Below are 20,173 nucleotides of genomic sequence, written 5' to 3'. Positions count from 1 at the left end.
TGTGGTTCGTCACACGGATGTTTGTTGATACCGAAACGGCTAGCACAGTAGGGTTCACCATGCACACGAGCGAGATGGCTCCTGTCACACTTTGCTTTAAAAAATAACAACTACGACAACCATATGAACGCAGCTGTGCTTGTGTCACGGGGTTGCTAGGCTAAGCTAACTGCACAAAATATGCTCATCCAGGCGGCGGTCGTCCAACCTCAAGCGGCTAGCATGTGTTAACAGTCAAAATATCGAGCTGTCGGCTTTGAGGGGGAAAAGTGAGGTGCGTGTTGTTCTTACCTGCATACGGTGAAACTCCTCCTCTGAAAGCGCCTGCGACATAATGTGATGATTGCTGGCGGCTCGCTAGGCTAAAGGCTAAGGGGGAGCCGACGAACTGGCAGCAGAGATGGGAAGAGCGTGAGCCGAGGGGAAAGAGCGCCCACTCGTACTCTTCTTTCAGAGCGTGAAAGTCCCCTGCCTGTGAGTGGAGTCAACGTTGTTTGTTTGGTGTGTTATACTGCGACCATGGGGCGCTCGTGTGAAATTGCTCGATGTCGTAGAACATTAACAGGTGCGTGACGTCATCTTGGGCTTGCTCGGGACTCAGCACTGTCTAGCGCACAAACAACGATGACCATTTCACTGGCGCAGTAACTGTGGTTAAAAAAACAAGTGGTACATTTAAACGCAGCAGTACTAACGCACTACAACAACAGTTATGCAAACCCACTTCAACAGTCATGCAATTATGCAACACAAAACAGTACAACAAGCAATATTGTAACATTAACACTAGCCAAACACTATTGCAGCAGTACCACAAATTAGTATAACACAACACAATTACAACAGCAGTGCAACACTACTGCAACATTTAGCACAAACGTACCACAATACTACTATAACAATCCCCCGAGGTCTGTAAACAAATAGACTCCTCTTATATAGATAGCACTTCACACTATCACAGTGCCCAAAATGGTTTACAAAGCCTCACATTTATCCACATTCTTATAGCTGCCATGGCCACTGGGAGCAAATTAGGGTTCAGTGTCTTGCTCAAGGACAATTCAACATGCAGACAGTCAGAGCCAGGACTCAAATCAGCTATACTTGGGGGCTAGTACATGAACCATCATGTACTTTAGTGAGCTAGTAGCCGCTTAGAAGTGTGTGTGTCCCACTGATCTAAAAAAAAAAAAAAAAACCAAACAAACAAAACAAAGACTGGATAGCTCATTGCCCACCAAAACTGAAGTCGCTGAAAGCAGATAACAAAAAACAACCACGCCGACCTGCGCATTAATCGCTAGTTTCGTGGCTGTGAGAAAATATTCCACAGGTAAGTTAGAAAGATTTACTGTCAAATTTTGTTTATAAATGTTTTTTATTTTTATTTTCTGATGGTCTTAATTCACTTGAACAAAGATTTATTTACGGTTGTTCAGTGTTCACTCTCTGCTTCACCTTTATCGGCCGACGGTTTTTCGCAAAAAAAAAAGCGATGTAAACATTTTCCCAAACTTCATCAGTGCATAAACAAGAAAACACATTTTCTGTGCAATTTTTGATGAATTTCATAATCCAGAACTCTGCAAATTGAATTTGATTTTCAAATGAGAGGAAACAGGTTTACATTTTCTGTCAGAAATAGGACGTCGCAGAGACAACAAATGAACAATACGTTGAGCGTGTATTTTCCCATTGCGAGTCCTTATTTCCAAAAATATATCGAACTGATTGACTTAAAATGTATTGTTTTTATGACAAAAAAAAAATGTTTTTTTGCTGTGTTATGATGATCGTGCTTCACAGCGTATTTTGGGAAAAGTTAACATGTCACGGAAATGGGGCCCTAGGTAATATGCAAGGTTTCTTGGTACTCACGGAGTTATATGTCTTTCCTTTGCACTTAGCCATTTTGTCTTACCAAGTCGAATTAAAAATCCTTCATGTTACCAGAATTGAAGCAAGCACACATGGCCAGTTTTAATTCTACATGCCAAACTTTGAGCAAAAACCCCGCCATAATTCAACTTGTAAACTATGTCCTACACATGGTTTGGGAGTACCAAGACGGCGGCCAACTGGCTTCAACCAATCGACACACCGCTCGATGTGTATGCGCTGTCCAGTCCTTTTTTTTTTTTTTTTTTTTTTTTGGGTCAGTGATGTGTGCCTGTTGCAATGTTTTTTTTTTTTCACCAGCTGTTCTCTGTTCATCACATGACATTCGCCACCAGATTGAACGATGCTGATTGGCTGATAGGCGTGGCGGCAAAATGTACACGGTGACACTGACCAGAAAAACAGGAAGCGACACTTCCTCTATGTAAAATAGACAGTTGGAGAGAAGTGAATCTTCAGTTTTGTTGGACTTCACTTTTTAAATATGAAGAAGAACTAGCATGGAAAACATACAGGTTGGTACACGTTTTCTTGACTGTTATCTATCTTTGTTGTGTGGGACATGAATGAGCTGTGTTAGTGGAGAAGGCAAAGAACAAGAGCCAGGAAAGCGGTGACAAGTGAACAAGTAGCTAACAAGGAATGGAGAAAAATGGTGGCAAGTGAAGGACAAATAAGAACAAGGAAGGAAAGCGCAGACATGAACAAGTAAAAAAAAAAAACATAAGGAACTAGATGACACGTGAGCAAGGACAGAAAAGTGATCAAAGAAAACATGGAACATGGAAAGAAAAGCAAAAGAAAGGAGAGATGACAATTGAAAAAGAACATCAGGAAGTACGAGGTTGAGGACCAAGAAAAAAAGAACAAAGACAGTTGGAAAGAGGTGAAATGTCAACAGGGAAAGAAAAATATTATATATATATGACATTTCTTTCAAAGTTTCTCCCCTGGTTACATGCTACCTCCTCCCACAAGAAATTCGAGGAGCGGTGAGATTGGGGAGGAACAAACATACATAGATCTAATAAATAAATGACACCTATTAAAGATGATAACACGTGTGCGATGCATGTCACAAAAGAATCGTCTGCATGACTGAACTATTACTATCGCCAAATATGTCCACTTAATATTTAAAGTCAGATTAAATTAAAGCGGCGGCATGGTGGAGCAGCTATAGAGCGTTGGCCTCACAGTTTTGAGGACCTGGGTTCAATCCCGGCCCACCTGTGTGGAGTTTGCATGCTCTCCCCACTCCTGCGTGGGTTTTCTCCGGGCACTCCGGTTTCGTCCCACATCCCCAAACATGCATTAATTGGACACTCTAAATCGCCCCCTAGGTGTGATTGTGAGTGTGGCTGTTTGTCTCTATGTGCCCTGCGATTGGCAGGCAACCAGTTCTGGGTGTACCCTGCCAACTGCCCATTGACAGATAGGATAGGTTCCAGCACTCCTCGGGACTCATAAATATGTTGATGTGTTGCTTATGTATTATGTTGAATGGAAAAAAAAATGTGAGGAACAAACATAAGGTTTCTATTTTCCATATGTGGCCAAAGGCTTTTGACAAAATGACAGCCTATGATACAAACAGAAATAGGTGGTTGGTTTGGCATATGTAGCAATAATGAGTCAGTGTGATGAAGTATATTTTGATATCAAATACTGCCCCAAATAGAACAAACACTTGGTAAAATATGAATACACAGTACAAGCTAAAATAATTAATGAAGGAAGAAAAGATTAACTATAGTTCTTCTGCATTTATGGTGCATGCCCATTTTCATTCTTGACCACCGAGGAGCTGTATTACTTCTACATTTGACACATCAGACAGCCCTCAATTTAAACTAGCACTTGAAAGCTTTGTGATACTTGATGCTCTTTATGCAGATTTAAGAAAATTAAGACACTTCTTAATAGAATGAAGTGACAAACAGAGATTATATGTAAACAAGGGAAAAAGAACATAGGAACGAAAGTGATGATTCAAACTCGGGGTGACGAGGAAAAGTGACCAGTGAACAAAGAAGGAAGATCATGAGGACAGAACTACAGAAGGGACAAATGAACAAACAAAAAGGTAAGGCATAAGAACGAAAGGAAGGAAAGAAATGACGTAAAGAAGGAAACAATATATGATGTAACGAGGTGACCCGCGAACAGAAAAATGTGACAAATGAGATTAGAGAATCATGAAGGAAAAGGGTGAAGTCACCAAGGAAAAAGGTGACAAGTGCGCAAGAAATGAGGAGTAAACAAGGAATGAGCTGAGTATGTACCTTAATTTCACGAGTATAATGCGCACCCTCACATTTAACCTAGAAAAATCAGGAAAACCCTTCTACCAATGTACAATACGCACCACCAATTTTCCGCTGCCCATATGCTCACAATATTAGGAATGATCTGTATGAGCTTTGGTGCAGTAGCAAGAAACATGCTACGCTAACGATCGTAAAATGCAAGCTCCCCGAGGAGGTCATCGAGTTCAGGTTCTGGGCACACATTCCGGTATTAAATATAAATGTGTAACATAAGACATCGAATATCATATCAAAATGTATATGTATACCTTTTTTTTTTTTTTTAACCACTATGTACCTGTATACGACTGTACAATGTGATTGTATTTTTTATTTTTCATCCATACCTAAATATAATGCACTCTATTAACTTTTTGAAAATATTTTTGGAAAAATTTACGCATTACATTCAAGAAATTACGGTATTTCTTTCGGCTTGTCCCGTAAGAAACAGGGAAGGAAAGATTTGACAACAAAACGAGAAGGACATAAGGGAGGACGAAAAGGTGACAAGTGAAGGAGGAAAGCGTCGAAAAGTGAACAATCCGAAGCAATTTTCGCAGCTCACGTAATGCTACATTAGCATTAGCATTGGTGACCCGTTGTTTCATCCTTAGATGGCAAATTGAATGAGAGACAACATGAGTGACGTGACGTACGCCGTGGTCAACAAACCCAAACAGCCACGCCCACCGTCTGAAAACAGGTACATGCACATGCAGTCATTCATGCCTCCGTTGGGGTTTCCAATGTTCTTGTTTCCTTCATCACCTGTCCTCCCCTGTTCTTCTTTCCGACCTAGCTTCCCTCCTTATCTGCTTCTTTCCTTTTTTACTAATCACCTCTTTCCGTGTTCACTGTTCATCTCCTTCATGATTCATTTGTCACAAATCCCTTCTCTTCTCGTGTTTATTCCTTGCTCACTAGTCACCTGTTTCATTGCTTACATGATACCCCTTTTCTTCCTTCTTCCTCCCTTCTTTCCTTTTATCCATCTTTCCTCATCCTCTACTCTCCTTGCTCCCTTGTCACCACTTTTTCTTGACTATCACCCCTTTCTTCCATTCTTTTTCCTTTTTTTTTCTTTCACTTCATGTTCTTCTTTCTTTCCTTGCTCATCATGCTTTTCCTTTTTCCCTTTTCACCTCCTTCCTCCTTTTTGTCTTTGCTTCCATCTTTTCCTGGTTTACTTCTCACCTTGGCGGCACGGTGGCTCAGCTGGTAAAGCGTTGGCCTCAGTTTTGAGGTCCTGGGTTCAATCCCAGACCCGCCTGTGTGGAGTTTGCATGTTCTCCCTGTGCCTGTGTGGGTTTTCTTCGGGACTCCGGTTTCCTCCCACATCCCAAAAACATGCAACATAAATTGTGCACTCTAAATTGCCCCTAGGTATGATTGTGAGTACAGCTGTTTGTCTCTATGTGCCCTGCGATTGGCTGGCAACCAGTTCGGGATGTACCCCGTCTACTGCCCGTTGACAGCTAGGTTAGGTTCCAGCACTCCCAGTGACCCTTGTGAGGATAAGTGGCAAAAAAATGGATGGACTTCTCACCTTTGTCCTTACCCACCACTTGTTCAGTGGCCCATCGATCCATCACTTTTGCAATCGTCACCTCCTTGTCTCCTTGTCCTTGTCTCCTTTTTTCCTTCCTTCCTTATTTTCTTCTTTCCTTTTCCATGCGTCACCTCTTTTCTTCCCCATGTGCCTCTTCTCCTGTTTAGTGTTCACCTTTTTGTTTCCATCCTTATTCATTTATTGCTGACCTTTGACTTCCCCTCATTTTCTCATTCGCTCTTCAACTCTTTTCTTTGTACTTTTTTTTTATGTTCGCTAGAACACTTCATGGCTTCCATCACTATGACAACGACCCACAGGCTACAACGGCACCGTTGTACAGCATGGCCGGACCTCCAGATGGCGCTGCGGACTCGTTTTGTACATCAAAAGGCATGGCGGGATTGGGGGAGGGATTGGCAGGATTAACGATTAGTGCTGGTTCAAAACAGGTTTCAGGTAATGACGGATCACCCAGGAACATGTTAGCAATTAAATTCTAATTTTCATTAAAGACCCTGTGAAGTCATTTTTGAAAATCGTTTCTAACTATTAAATATGTTTGAAGACAACTGCTGAAAACATACAAAGATTGAGAACCATTTACAATGGAATTAATTGACATGTAACGTTAAACTTTTTTACCATCTCAGCTTTTTTTTTTGGGGTGGGGTTAAAATCAAGCCCAGTACACACTTGGGTTTGGCCGTAGTGGCCATGCTGCACTTTGTGTAAGAACTTCGGGTCACCTTTCTTCTGTGGCTATCTGTCAATTGTGAGTTACTTAGTTACCTTCATTCATTCATTTTCTGAGCCACTTATCCTCACGAGGGTCACGGGAGTCCTGGAGTGTATCCCAGCTATCAACAGGCAGGAGGCAGGGTACACCCTGAACTGGTTGCCAACAAATCGCAAAGCACATAAAGACAGACAACAGCTGCACTCACAATCAGATCTAAGGGATATTTAGAGTCTCCAATTAATGCATGTTTTTGGGATGTGGGAGGAAACGGGAGTGTCCAGAGAAAACCCAGGCAGGCGCAGGGGGACCGTGCAAACCCCACACCGGCCGGGCTGGGATCTGGGAGCCTAACAGTTCTGGTCCTCAGAACTGTTAGGCTCTCTTTTTTTTTTATAATTTTGGAGCATTATTTGAATTTTTTTTTTTTAATTCAGCCAAATCTACCGGGCTTGTTAGCAATTCTCGTCTCTGTGGTCTGTCAAATTTAAAAGCTTTTTGATTGCTTTAGAGGGTCTTTAATTGTCTTTGGTGTGCCTCTATTGTGTAAAATTTCAGTATTTTTCAGTCTCACATTCAACATTTCTTCCATTTTTGTTAGTTAGTTGTTTAACATTCACATATAATTTCTACAGAAATAGCACTTTTAATACAAAATAATAACGCGGTTCAGAAAATGGATGGATGCATATTATTATTACTCTCTCCTTACAGACATCCAGAGCGATTACGAAGACTTTTCCACGTCGGTGACAGATATGGACGACACATGGGTGCGTGACAGGCTAGGTCAGTCACTATTCTACAAATGATTTCCAAGCTAGCTGCCAGAAAGAGGTGAAAACGGAGTGAGGAAAGACTTGTGGGTGATAAGTGAATGACTAAAAATATCACAAGTGTGTTTGAATGAGGAAAGAAGTGACAAGTGAACCAGGAAGTTAAAAGGGGACATTAGAAAGAGGTAAGCAACAAACGAAAGATCTGACAAGTGAGCTAGAGTAGAAGAACACAAGGAAGAAACAAAAGTGATGACAGCTAGGTAATAAGAATGGAAAGAAGAAAAGAGGTAACAAGTGAGCCAGGAAAGAGTTAAAAGTGAACAAGAAAAAAATATTACACAAACTATATAGGACATATGCATGTACTATTGCAGACATTGGAATGTACAATTCATTAACTCATTATCAGTTCTGTTTTAGAATTTAATCACCGGGTTCAGAAGCCGAGAGGACCCAGACCACCACCTGCTGGCTGGACATGACAGGTGGCCACCAAGCACAGCTGGAAGTCGTCGGAATATGTTCCATATACAATGTATGTTTGTTCTTGTGTAAATTAAAACTAATTATCAAATACTTTTCTGAAAAGTCAATTTTGAGCATTTTGACTTAGTTTAGCAACCTATCTCTGAACATAGAGGAGCGTTAATCTTAGTTTTGCAAGAAGCCCCTAAACATAGAGTAACGTTTAGCGTCTGAGCTTTGTATCTATGCCCCGAACCCAGAGGAACATTCATCTTCTTACCTTAGCAAGTAGCTGATGAATATGGAGCAGCCTTTCACGTCTTAATTAGCCGCTAGCCTCTGAGCACAGAGGAGCCTTTGGTATCATAGTTAAGCAACTCAACATAGAGGAGTCTTTGGTGTCTGAGTTTTGGATACAGTCCCAACATATTGAGGAAGGATCATACTGTACATCTTCTTAGCCTCGCAACTATCTCTTAAACACACAGGAGCATTTAGCGTCTTAGCGTTAGCAAATACGTAGCCGATTAAATATAAAGGAACAGGGTTTGACATTATAGAGCATACTTCAGTTTTAGCTTCATGTAATTTTGTATTTTTACAAATTAATGATATGTTCAACTGTTGACACCCAGGTCCGTCACATACTTCAATAGAAGACTCACAGTGTATAAAGTTGTGGAAGTGTTCCTGTATATGCAGCATAACTGTGGGACCTACAAAGCAGAAATTGCTGCAGGATTTGCCGTTAGGCTTTCAAGAAACTCAAGATGAGATCAGTCTGTAAATGATGCCTTCACTTCAAAGTTGGAAACAATATTAGACACCAAAACATGAAAGTAAAGTATGTGGGGTGTCTGTGAACCATTGGCAATAAGAATAATCAATAAATCTGGATCTAACAGGACAAATACATTCAAATGGAACTATTATTCAACAGCTAGTAAATATGAATAGTTCTGGCTATAATCTTATTCCAAATAACTATCCCAAGCAAGTTACTGATGACTATGAGTTGCCTTTCAAATTATAATCAGCAACTAGGGTCCTTCAGCATCTTATATTACCGCTTAGCCCTAAACATAGTCTCTTAGTTTATCTAGTGTTTTAGCCTAGTAGCAAGGCCCGGACCACAGATGAGCCTTTCGCATTATAATTTGCTGTTAACTCCTGTACATAGAGGAGCATTTAGCATATTATTTTAGCAATTTTGCCCTGAACATACAGGAACGTCTAGGAGTTTAATTAGTAACCAGCCCCAAAACGTAAAGAAACATTTTGCGCCTTAATTAGCAACCAACCCAAATCATGGAGCAACTTTTAGCATCTTAACTTTGCAACCCGCCCTAGGCATAGAGACACAACCATGTTCATAGATCAGCATGTATATCTTGAACTTTGATGAAGATCCATATTGTTCGAGACAGAGGTACTGTACACAATGAACATACAAGAAGATTCACCGTCTTGGCGTCGCAACCAGTCCCTGCACGTAGCAAAACATCCATGACCTTTGCTTTGCAAATACCGGTAATCCCCGTGCAGAGAGAAACAAAGCACACAACCATATATAGTGGAAACATTTTCCACATCACTGATGATATTATGGAGCATTTGGGAGTTTAGCATCTGCTCTGTCCACACTGTGACGCTTTTGGTGTCTTAGCTTAGCGATAAGCTGCAGCATGAACATAAAAGTAGAGAGAAAAAGTGAAACTGACAAAACGAGGGATGAGTGATCCGATTTCACGTGATGATGTGATTTAGAAAGGAGAGCTTGTTGCTAGGCAACAGCAGCTCCCCTTTCAAGTTTCGTCTCCTTGTTTATATATTTTTTTAAACAATCAGGTCAAAGCAAGCTCATTCGTAACCACGACAACAACCTTCGTCACCACTGCACGGTGTCCATCCCCGCATCAATGTTGAACAGGAAGTAGCAGTCCTTGTACCGATGTCATTTCCTGGATCTTCTAACCACAGAAGCAAACATTCTTCATCTGTGGTTCTTATTTTCTGGCCATCTTTTTGTCTCCTTCCCTCCTTCTTTCCCTCTCAGCCTGGTTCCTAGTGAGCGTGTGTGTGTGTGTGTGTGTGTGTGTGTGTGTGTGTGTGTGTGTGTGTGTGTGTGTGTGAGACAGTGGAAAAAAGATGAAAACATCAAGTGAATAAAATGAGAGAGGCAGAGCGGTGGAATGATTACAGGCTTCAGCGTTCAACCCTTAAAAGTCAGCAGACGTTATTTTGGGCCTGGGCCTCCACTGTGGAATGTTTCTGGTTCTGCTGGCTCACACCCTACAACCACGTGACCCATCAGTCCTCACTGATGAGGAGGCTGTTGCCATACTAATCACCCCCCCCCACACACACACACACACCCCCAACACACACATTGTATTATCGCTGCATGAAGCTGAAGTCCAGTCAATTTGATATTTTTGGGCTAATGATGACATAAAAAAGGGATGACTCAGGATATGCCTGAGTCAGCAGTCTACTTTGAAATACTGTATTGGGATCGTGGTTTGGATCGAGAAAAGATAGCGGAGATGTAGTTTCCATGCCTGCCTTACAGCCGGGAGGTTTGTGGTTAAAATCTGAACTCTTTTAGGCGTTCCAGTTTGCTTCCAAAAACATGTTATCTCGTTAAACTGACTTTGATTGGCAACTGGTGCAATATTTGTCTACAAGTGCTCTGACTTTGATGGGCAACCAGTCTATTGTTAGCCTTTATGGGTGTACCGATCTTCTACCAACGGAAGTAAAATTCATATTTTGCTCCAGATTACGGGGTAGAGGGTAAGATCTGGAAGACGATTCCACCAGAGAGTATAGCCTTAAATTAAATGCATTCAAAGAAATGTGATAGCCTCGGCTAGGTCCGATCAGTCCTCAAGCTGCAACATTTTTACGATTCTTTATTAAAAGTAGGAATCCCCTGTGTTTTGCTAACAAGCAATAAGATCGCAATAAAGCCATTCTACAGTAACATATATGTACTTGGAAAAATTAAATTTCAAGCAAATGGAGAAACATTGTCGTGCCGAGGTCCGGTCGGTACTCGAACAGCAATGACAGTATTCAACAGATTTAGTTGCAGAAATGCAAATAGTTTTGGCTGATGTGATGCGTTTAACATTTTATACCATGTCAGCAAGCTCACACAATCATAATAGCGTAATACCACATTTACATTGGCTGTATAGAAAATAGTGTTGAGATTTCCAATAAAATCATTATATTTTACTCAGGCTGGCATCAATGACAGCGTAGTGTATTTAATTGTTCTTTTGATTTGTGTGTGCGTGTGTTTTTTTTTAAATGACAATAGGTTAATCTCTGAGGAACAAAGAATGCAGAATGGTAGAATTTCTATCCTTCCACATTTTTTGTTGATTGCTTATCTTGTTTGCAGCATGGTGGCTCAGCTGGAAAGCGGTGACCTCACAGTTCTGAGGTCCTGGGTTCAATCCAGACACTCGTGAGGTTAAGGGGCTAAGAAAATTGATGGATGGATGGATGGATGGATGGATGGATGGATGGATGGAGACACTCGTGAGGTTAAGGGGCTAAGAAAATGGATGGATGGATGGATGGATGGATGGATGGATGGATGGATGGATGGATGGATGGATGGATGGATGGAGACACTCGTGAGGTTAAGGGGCTAAGAAAATGAATGAATGGATGGCTTATCTTATTCAGAGTCACGAGGAAGTGGAGCCTATCCCAGCTAACCTTTGCCAAATGGTGGACTATATCCTTGACTGGTCTCCAGTCAATTTGTGGATGTATACAAAGTAGTCATTCGCTTTCACATTCACACCGTCACTGAGTGGGCACTGAACCCACACTGCCAACCTGTGTATGACTGCAATTTCATTTGTTCGTGGTTCTGCATTTTGACCACTTGAAAAACCTCTATACTGCTCACAACCACTAGGAGGCATGTTTGACATGCTGTATGGTAATTGCTATGATATGCTGTAATGCGTGCATTTCTGCCTTTAGTGACATCATCGCTCGGCTTTCGCACACTTTTGCAAATGAACTCTGTGTTACCGTCCATCCATTTTTTTAATTCCATACAAGTGTGCAATAGTGTGTCGCCCATTTGCTTTTCTCCATTCGAAGTGCTGCACCAATCTCTTCTCTCTCTCTCCCTCCCGCTCTCTCTCTCTTTCTCCCTCCCGCTCTCTCTCTTTCTCTTTCTCTCTCTCTCTCACTCACTCTCCCTCACAACTCTCTCGCCACATCTGCTTAAAGAGGAGAAAAACAGCATTCTGGTTGGATCGTACCAAATCACACGCAGTTAGGGTATTTTAGTCCCTCGAACGTATTTTCTAGGCCAAACATGACGCCACGACACATCACATTTCATTAGTGGTCGTGAAAATAGTACCAAAGCATATTATGTTTCATTTTATGGAACATTATTGTTAAATAGGTCTCATCAAATTAACTTTCCACCCCTTTGTATCCTCGAGTGGTGGTACAGTCCAAATGGGGGTCTCGCGAGCGCACGCGCGTGCACACACACGCTCACCCCCCCCCCACACACACACGTACACCGAACCCAGCCGAAACGAAGCAGGTTGAGTGTGAATGAGCTCACGGACCGTCTCTCTTTTTCTCTCTCTCTCTCTCTCTCTCTCTCTCTCTCTCTCTCTCTCTCTCTTTCTCCCCCCACTCTCTCTCGCCTCTCTCTCTCTGTCTGTTTCTCTCCCTTTCGTTCCTCTCCGGATTATCCGCCCTGTTGTTGTCGGTACCGGTACAGCAACAGCGGGAGAATTCAGCAGTGGACCTCTTCCGGTACCGGCTGGTCTCGCTCAGCCTTCATGAGAGGAGAAAGCCACACGAGACACTTTGGATTCGCGAGCTAACCGGAACCCCCCACCCCACAGCCCCCCATCCTGCGCTCCTGTCTGCTCCCAGGTACGTCCGCGAGCTCATGGTGGTGGGAGGAAAGGGGTTTGAGGGCAATGGAGGGAGTGGGGGTCGCCTTGGATGACGGTGTCTCGCTTTAAATGCGCGCATCCATGCTCACATCGTGCTGTGTTTTTGTGCGCCTTTTTCACCATTCCCCCACTCTGGGAATGACCGTGTGTGAGGAGGGGGGGGGGAATCAACCCAGGTGGGGCTGCGCGGTTTGACCCACGACACGCGGAACGTTGGTGTCCGCGTGCCTGGTGGCGGTGCTGGGGAATACCCCCCCCTCCAAGAAAAGGAGGAGGTTAAGAGGCCATTAATGCCTGTGCGAGTTTGTGCGTTGGGATAATGGGGGAGGTGTGTGCATGCGTGCGCGCGCATGTGTGTCTTGGATAGGGTCTTCAAGCAGAGGGACTCCAGACACTGATCCTTTAAAGAAGAACAAAGAGGGGGTAGATGGGGGGGCTGGTCCAAGGCTTGGTCCATGTTTGTCATTCCACCTCCATGTGGTGCTGGCGGGGAGGAGGGAGTTGCGGCTTATCAGCGATCGATAATGTCGCGTCACATCGGATTGGAGTGTTGAATGAAAGCGGATTGCTCCGCGAAGGAGCCCCTGATCATCCGCTAGATCAACCAGTCAATCACTCAAGTCGGGGAGTCCACTTCGTGAGCTTCGATGAGACGACAGATCGCATATGATGTCACCAATCGGCATCAGCGATCCACTGAGATCCAGAGAAAGTCGTCTTTCTGTTTCTCTTTCAATGAATTCGTCAATTTTTATACACCGCTTATCCTTATTGGGGTCGTTGGTGGGATCAAGTGAGAGGCAGGGTAACCCTGCACCGATCACCACCCAATTGCCGGCACACGTAGACAAACAATCACTCACATCAATAAGGACAATTAACAGTACCCATGATTTGATTTGTGAATTACATGGAAAAAAGGGGCGGCGGGGTGGCAGAGCTGTAGAGCGTTGACCTCACGGTTCTGAGGACCGGGATTCAAATCCTGGCCCTGCCTGTGTGGGGTTTGCATGTTCTCCCCGTGCCTGCGTGGGTTTTCTCCCACATCCCAAAAACATACATTCATTGGAGACTCTAAATTGTACAGGTTGTACCTCGCCTCCTGCCCAATGACAGCTGGGATTGGCTCCAGCACTCCCGCGGCCCTCGTGGGGATAAGCGGCTCAGAAAATGGATGGATGGATGGATGGATGGAAAAATGGTCTTTGGTGGGTCGCACAATGGATAAGGTGTGAGTGTAATTGTAAACGCTTATCTATTTGTGCCCTCTGATTGGCTGACAACCGGGCCACGAGCCACCCTACCCCAAACCAGATGGGAGAGGTTACAACTCACCCGTGACTAATGATAAGCGGTATAGAAAATAGATTGATGGATGAATCATTTTTGGTCTTTGCTTGGCAGCATGCTAGGGGGATGCTTAATATGACTGCTGATTATGATTCTTCATGTTCCCCGACACTGGCTGGTGACCAGTCCTTAAGTCTTTATGTACACTTTATGTATCCTGACATTGGCTGACAACCAGTCCAGGGTGTTCTCCATCCATTTTCTGAGCCCCTTATCCTCACAAGGGTCGTGGGAGTGCTGGAGCCTATCCCAGCTGTCATCGGTTGAAAGGTGGACTACAGCCCGAACTGGTCGCAAGATGACTCTCAAAAAGGGGAAAAAAAAAAATCACAATTAAGTCAATCTAATCTGTCTAGTATACCTTCTTAAGATGTTTTCATTTATGCCAATTTCCTGCACAGAGTTCATCAAAGGACAAGCTCTGGATTTGGCCCAAAATTTTCCTCATGGGTGTGATTTTTCATGCGTCCTGTTCTAATAAACGTCCACCCAATTTCGATTGACGATACTGGTGTCGTGGACAAATTTATTGTAACTTTTAGGAAGCACTACTTGACTAACATTCTTTATCAACAAAAATGCTTTGGTAGCGGGCACAAAACACGAAGAAAAATGAAGTTATCTTTTGAAATCTGTCTGCTGCGTTTACATAAAGCACTGCTGCTTGCTCATTGAGGAGTTACGATAAAGTGAATATTCGTGCTCACGTTTAATCTACTAGTTGGTTGTGGACACTTATGCATTATTTCTCTCCTTAGTCTCCACTTGGCTGTGATTTCTGTATACACGTGCATGTATGCATTCACAACACCCATATATTATGTATAAAAAATACAAAGTATAGATCCATACTTCATACATCCATTCGATAAACGTATTTACTACATATGGTGTGTATGTCATGGGTCACTCTAAATTGTCCTTCTTACTCACAACAAACATTTGTTGTTGTTGTTAACGGTGTAATGACATCATTTCCTGCCGCTCATTTCATCAGATCAGATTTTATTAGCAACGAGCAGCAAGTGGCAGCCACCCTTTGTAGAATTTTCTTGATAAACATGGATTGAGCAGATCAAACACCTCTAAATCTTTCATCACAAATACATTCAGGATAAAAATAATGTCTGAAGACCTATTTTACTGCGCTTCTCACCAATAATGTTCCATATGCACAATTTAAGTGGTGTTTTTTTTTAGGGTAAGTGATGCTGTATGAAACATTTTATTTATTTTTACGAGTTGAATTGAAGGACCACTTGGAATTTCGTCCCCTACCACCTTATTGGGGAATCTTTTTAACTGAAACTTGTCAGCCATCCAGATCAGGATTTTGACTGTGCCATTTTTGGCTGATGCCACTAATAAACACACCCTTGCATGTCGTGTGACTAAGGAAGAGCTATTGAGGAAATGGAAAATGTGTGAAATGCCAGTCAAAAAGATGTTACGTGAGGTCAACAGTTTAGAAGCGAGACTCAGTGTGAGGGAATTCAGGAAATAGAAATATTTGAAATGCATTCAATGTCGCGGTAAGTTACTATATTGCACCGACTGTTCAATTTTGGACAGTGGAGAGTTGAAATGTAGCTTAAGAAAGAAAGTTGTACACTAGAAACATTTTTCTTTGTTAGCCTGGGCCTCGACCTTAATTGTACCTCGTAGCTTTATAGCGGTGGTAGGCTGGTGCAGCTGTAGCGCATTGACTGTAAATTGCCCCTGGATGCGATTGTGAGTGTGACTGTTGTCTGTCTCTACGTGCCTTGCTATTGCCTGGCAACCAGTTCAGGGAATACCCCGCTTCCTGCCCGATGACAGCCGGGAATGGCTCCGGCACTCCCGCGACCCTCGTGAGGATAACCGGCTCAGAAAATGGATGGATGGATGTTTGATAGCTGAGTGAATCTTAGCTAGCATTAGCACTTTAATTGAACTTTAATTTAAATGAGAGCTGGTGTTAACTAGCACGCTAGCCAATATGTATTGCTAAATTACTCAGACCCCCCCCCAGACAGACATTTTCGACGAATGTGAGAAAAAGTCTTCCACAAACTGGTTGATGGAGGTTTGGTTCCCAGTCTGCCACTTTACAAGTGAAGCCTTATGATGTTCTCTGTAGAACAATTTACAACATCCACTCAATTTAGCCTCCTCACCCACAGGTTCTGATGGATTAATTAGTTTTTGTTTTGTTTTTTCGGGAGAAGGGAAAAAAAAAAATTCAGGTCAGCTGTAGTCACTCATATTCTGCCACCTGAAAGTACCCTGGCGACTCTTGTTTGCAATCATTATGAAATGTTCTTTTTAGGCTTGTTTTAACCTGTAGGCTTCCTTTACTGCACGTATTCATGTATGTGTGCTTGCGTTTGTTTTTGTGCGTGTGCTTTCATGATGTCATCAGTGTAATGATAATGAGATTTCCGCTGTCTGCGCTCCAGAATGTTCCTCATCATGTTGTTACAAGAAAGATGTCACTGCACTGTTATTATGTAATATTGATTGTGTGCTCGTGTGTGGGTGCGTGTCAAAACTGGACCTGACCCGATCTTATTGTGCAGGTGGCTGGGGTCATAGTTCATCTCGGTGCAATCTTCTTGTCAGTGGTGTAAGGCTTCGAACGTTTCATACACACAGACACACACACATACACACACACACACACAAACAGAAGACAGGATATGCAGAACAACTGAAAGGAAACAATCACTTGGCCCTTTTCTTTTCCGCTCCAGATGACCCCTGACCTCCAGTAGTGGGGACCCCGTGTGTGTGTGTGTGTGTGTGTGTGTGTGTGTGAAGAGAGAGAGCAAGGGAGAGAAACAAAGAGCGCTTTAATGGAGACATTGTGCATTCTTCACAGATTAAGTTCCCAGGTATCTTTTTCTCCCAGAATTTTCAACATATCTGCCTCACAGTTCTGAGGACCCGTGTTCAAATCCTGGCCCCGCCTGTGTGGAGTTTGCATATTCTCCCCGTACTTGCGTGGGTTTTCCCCAGGCACTCAGGTTTCTTCCACGTCCCAAAGACACATATTAATTGGAGAACCTAAATTACCCATTGGTGTGAATGTGGGTGTCAATGGTTGTTTGTTTCTATGGGCCATGCGATTGGCTGACAACCAGTTCAGGGTGGACCCCGCTTCCCGCCTGGAGTTAGCTGGGATAGGCTCCATCCCCTAGTGAGGATAAGCGGTTAAGAAAATGGATGGATGGATGGATGTTGTCAAAATGTGTACATACATCATTCCAATATTTTCGCCCTGTCAACAAGATAAAAGACAGGACATTGAAGACAAAAAAAGATACCAGGATAGAGTAAAAATCAAATGAAATTGTATTTTATACATTAATGAAAATAATAGCAAAAATAAAATCAAGCGTTTCCTGCCACCACCCCGACCCCAGAATGTTACACGAATCAGCCCTCGTATTGTAACATATTTACTACAACACTGTTAAACACTGTTAACTAGGCCTGTCACGATAACAATTCTTTTAAGATGAGCTATCCATTTTCTGAGCCGCTTATCCTCACAAGGGTCGTGGGAGTGCTGGAGCCTATTCCAGCTATCATCCCGGAGGAAGCGGGATACACCCTGAACTGGTTGCCAGCCAATCTCATGGCACGTAGCAGCAGACAACACTTGCACACACAATCACACCTTGGGGCAATTTAGAGTCTCCAATAAATGTTGCATGTTTTTGGGATGTGGGTGGAAACCAGAGTGCCCGGAGAAAACTCACACAGGCCCAGGGAGAACATGCAAAATCCACATGGGCGAGGCTGGGATTTGAACCCAGGTCCTCAGAAATATGAAGGCAACGCTCTGCACCTGACTTAACCCTAAAAAAATATCACGATAAATGATAGTATCTGTTTTTTTAAGCCTCTGAAATAATAAAACACAAGGGCCGGCTTGAGCTCCATGACTGTGGTTGGTCCACGAAAGATGAGCGCTTTAGCAGTCCATCAAATACGGGTCATTCCATGGATGCGGTGAAACATGAGGAATTATGAATGCCAAAATACCATAAAAGGCATCAAATATTAACACACAACAGTATCATCAATAATCAGTTATCAACATGTACATATAAAATATTGTATTGAGAATTTTCCACCTCCAATTATTTTGCAATAAACCATGTCAAACGCGTTTTTCTTTTTTGACCACCGCCCCAGTGTGACATTTTACTGGTCATCAATGGAAATTGGCACAGTGTGAAAAATAATAGCAAAATCATGCAACCACTTCGCCAATATCTGCTCAGTGGGTGCGCTGACCACTCAAAACAAGTTGATAACATTCCACAGCAAGATGTCTCATTAGAAAGAGGCATCGTGATCGTCTCTTTGCCAAAATGCGTTTTGAGCAAGCAGACACTCAGTTTTATAACTGTAAACAAACAACCATTTTTCAACAGGTATTTGGAATTGATGCAATCATTTCCCAAAATAATCATAGATGGAACAATCATTTGCTTCGGAAGGAGTAGTATATTTTTTTTACTGTTGGTCATATTTTCGTTCGAGCCACTAGGACAAAATAACAAAAACAGTCGACTGTTTAGTGACATCGATGATCGAGATCCATTTTCTGCTTAAATATGAGTAGCATATAGCAGCATTTGAGCTTGATGGGAACATGGAGGGGCCGGTAGAACCTGCTCAGTTTTTTCTAGAAAAGGATGTCAAAATGTAATGTGTTAATCTCAAATGGTCAAGTTACTTGCAATGATGAAAAGGAGGTTTTTATAGAATTAGACTGTTTCTTGCTTGATTCGTTGAAGGAGAAATGATTGGTGGACTTTGACCGTTGTGTATTGCTACTGCACAGGCTGTTTTCTGTCTCTCCTGATTTGAGTTTTGACGAGTCACAGCAGCGTTGAGGATGTGGTCATATTTACGCCGGTACTTTAATCCTTATTATTAAACTTATATTTGGTTGCGATTATAAAGGCCTCCTTTCAAACATTTTTAATCTTGACCTTTGATAAAAACATATAATTCACTTTGTTGAAAAAAAATGTCAATGCTGTGTGGTCCAGTGTGGGTTGTTTCTGGTGCATTTAACATGAAATGGGCACTGGAAAAGACCGCTGGTGGCAATATTATGCACAGGTGTAAATGGCTGTATTATCATTTACTAAAATTGATTTCTCTAAAGACATTGTGTTTATTGTGTACACTTAGATAAACAGTTGGTCAAATTATTGAATTGGAAGTTAAAAATGACAAGGGATGGAACATGTCAACATTCAAGGTGATGGTCTCACAGTGCCAAGTAAGGAAACTGATATTGAAAAATGTACTATTCCAGCTAAGTTCTCATAGCCACTGAATTCATTCTCTTATTTTGTATTCATGTCCTTCATTTTTTTCTAAGAATCTAAAATTTTCTATTTTTAGTCAATGCTACACACGTCGATATTTGTCCGGAGTAATTTTTTTACTCAATACTTTGCGGTGCATTAACAAGTTAAAGTTTAGTTTGTGAAGCTAATCCAACACTAGGATTGATGTGAAAAATTTAATACAATAAACAGCTTTCCATGTTCATTTCTAGAATCATTGTTTCAAGTGACCACTCGACAAGTAATGGTCTTATTGAGTAAACTATGTTTGTTTTTACCCCATGAACCTCTAAAGGTTGCTGGCATACTTTTTTTGAAACTAAATTTTACTAACATATTTTCCACCAAATGATTCAAGTTCCCAAATTTTTCTTACATGTCACAAATTGGATATCACCTCTGTGGAATGACCCATATATATTGACATTTGATTTTATCAATGGGGGTGATCGCACATACTTTGGGTATTAAGGACTGATCCTACCGTGCCTCTTCTGGTCCCTTGATCTCTGCTTATGATTACATTACTCTCTTTACAATTCCCTCAAGGGACACCTAAAATTTCGCCAAACGGGTGAAGCCATATCATGAAAGCATATTCTTCCACATCAAAACCTGAGTTCAATATGGACTGATCGTTTAATGCGTCGCTAGTGTAGCTATTTATGTTTGCTCACTAGAGCCCACTTATTTAATGGTCAAAACTACAAGGGACGATGCAGTCACTGACTTTTTACTAAAGCTTTTAAGCAAAACAAACTACTTCCC

General features: G+C 42.2%; 2 protein-coding genes across 8 annotated transcripts in view; one reads left to right on the top strand and one right to left on the bottom strand.

Annotated features, from left to right (window-relative positions):
* The window catches only part of gripap1 (GRIP1 associated protein 1), a 39,949-nt gene extending 37,858 nt beyond the window's left edge, over window positions 1-2,091 (bottom strand). For 4 of the 7 annotated variants that reach the window (XR_009797584.1, XM_061838170.1, XM_061838186.1 and 1 more), the window contains exons 1-2: window positions 884-1,193; window positions 292-648 (exon numbers count right to left, since the gene is read on the bottom strand). Coding sequence is in view for 6 of the 7 variants with exons in the window: in XM_061838170.1 (XP_061694154.1) it covers window positions 292-333 (42 nt within the window). In the remaining variant the exon portion in view is untranslated. Of the gene's footprint in view, window positions 1-291; window positions 649-724; window positions 741-883; window positions 1,194-1,881 lie in introns of those variants that run through there. The other 3 variants (XM_061838171.1, XM_061838172.1, XM_061838173.1) reach the window with 3 other exon arrangements.
* A 10,210-nt stretch (window positions 2,092-12,301) lies between these two features.
* The window catches only part of plxna3 (plexin A3), a 94,537-nt gene continuing 86,665 nt past the window's right edge, over window positions 12,302-20,173 (top strand). Inside the window, exon 1 of the mRNA XM_061838169.1 lies at window positions 12,302-12,678. The gene's annotated coding sequence lies outside the window, so the exon portion shown is untranslated. The remainder of the gene's footprint in view (window positions 12,679-20,173) is intronic.

The sequence above is a fragment of the Syngnathoides biaculeatus genome, chromosome 2 (assembly GCF_019802595.1).
Source record: "Syngnathoides biaculeatus isolate LvHL_M chromosome 2, ASM1980259v1, whole genome shotgun sequence".
Lineage (NCBI taxonomy): Eukaryota > Metazoa > Chordata > Actinopteri > Syngnathiformes > Syngnathidae > Syngnathoides > Syngnathoides biaculeatus.
The sequence above is the reverse complement of the archived record's forward strand: the minus strand, read 5'-3'. Positions and strand labels throughout refer to the sequence as shown.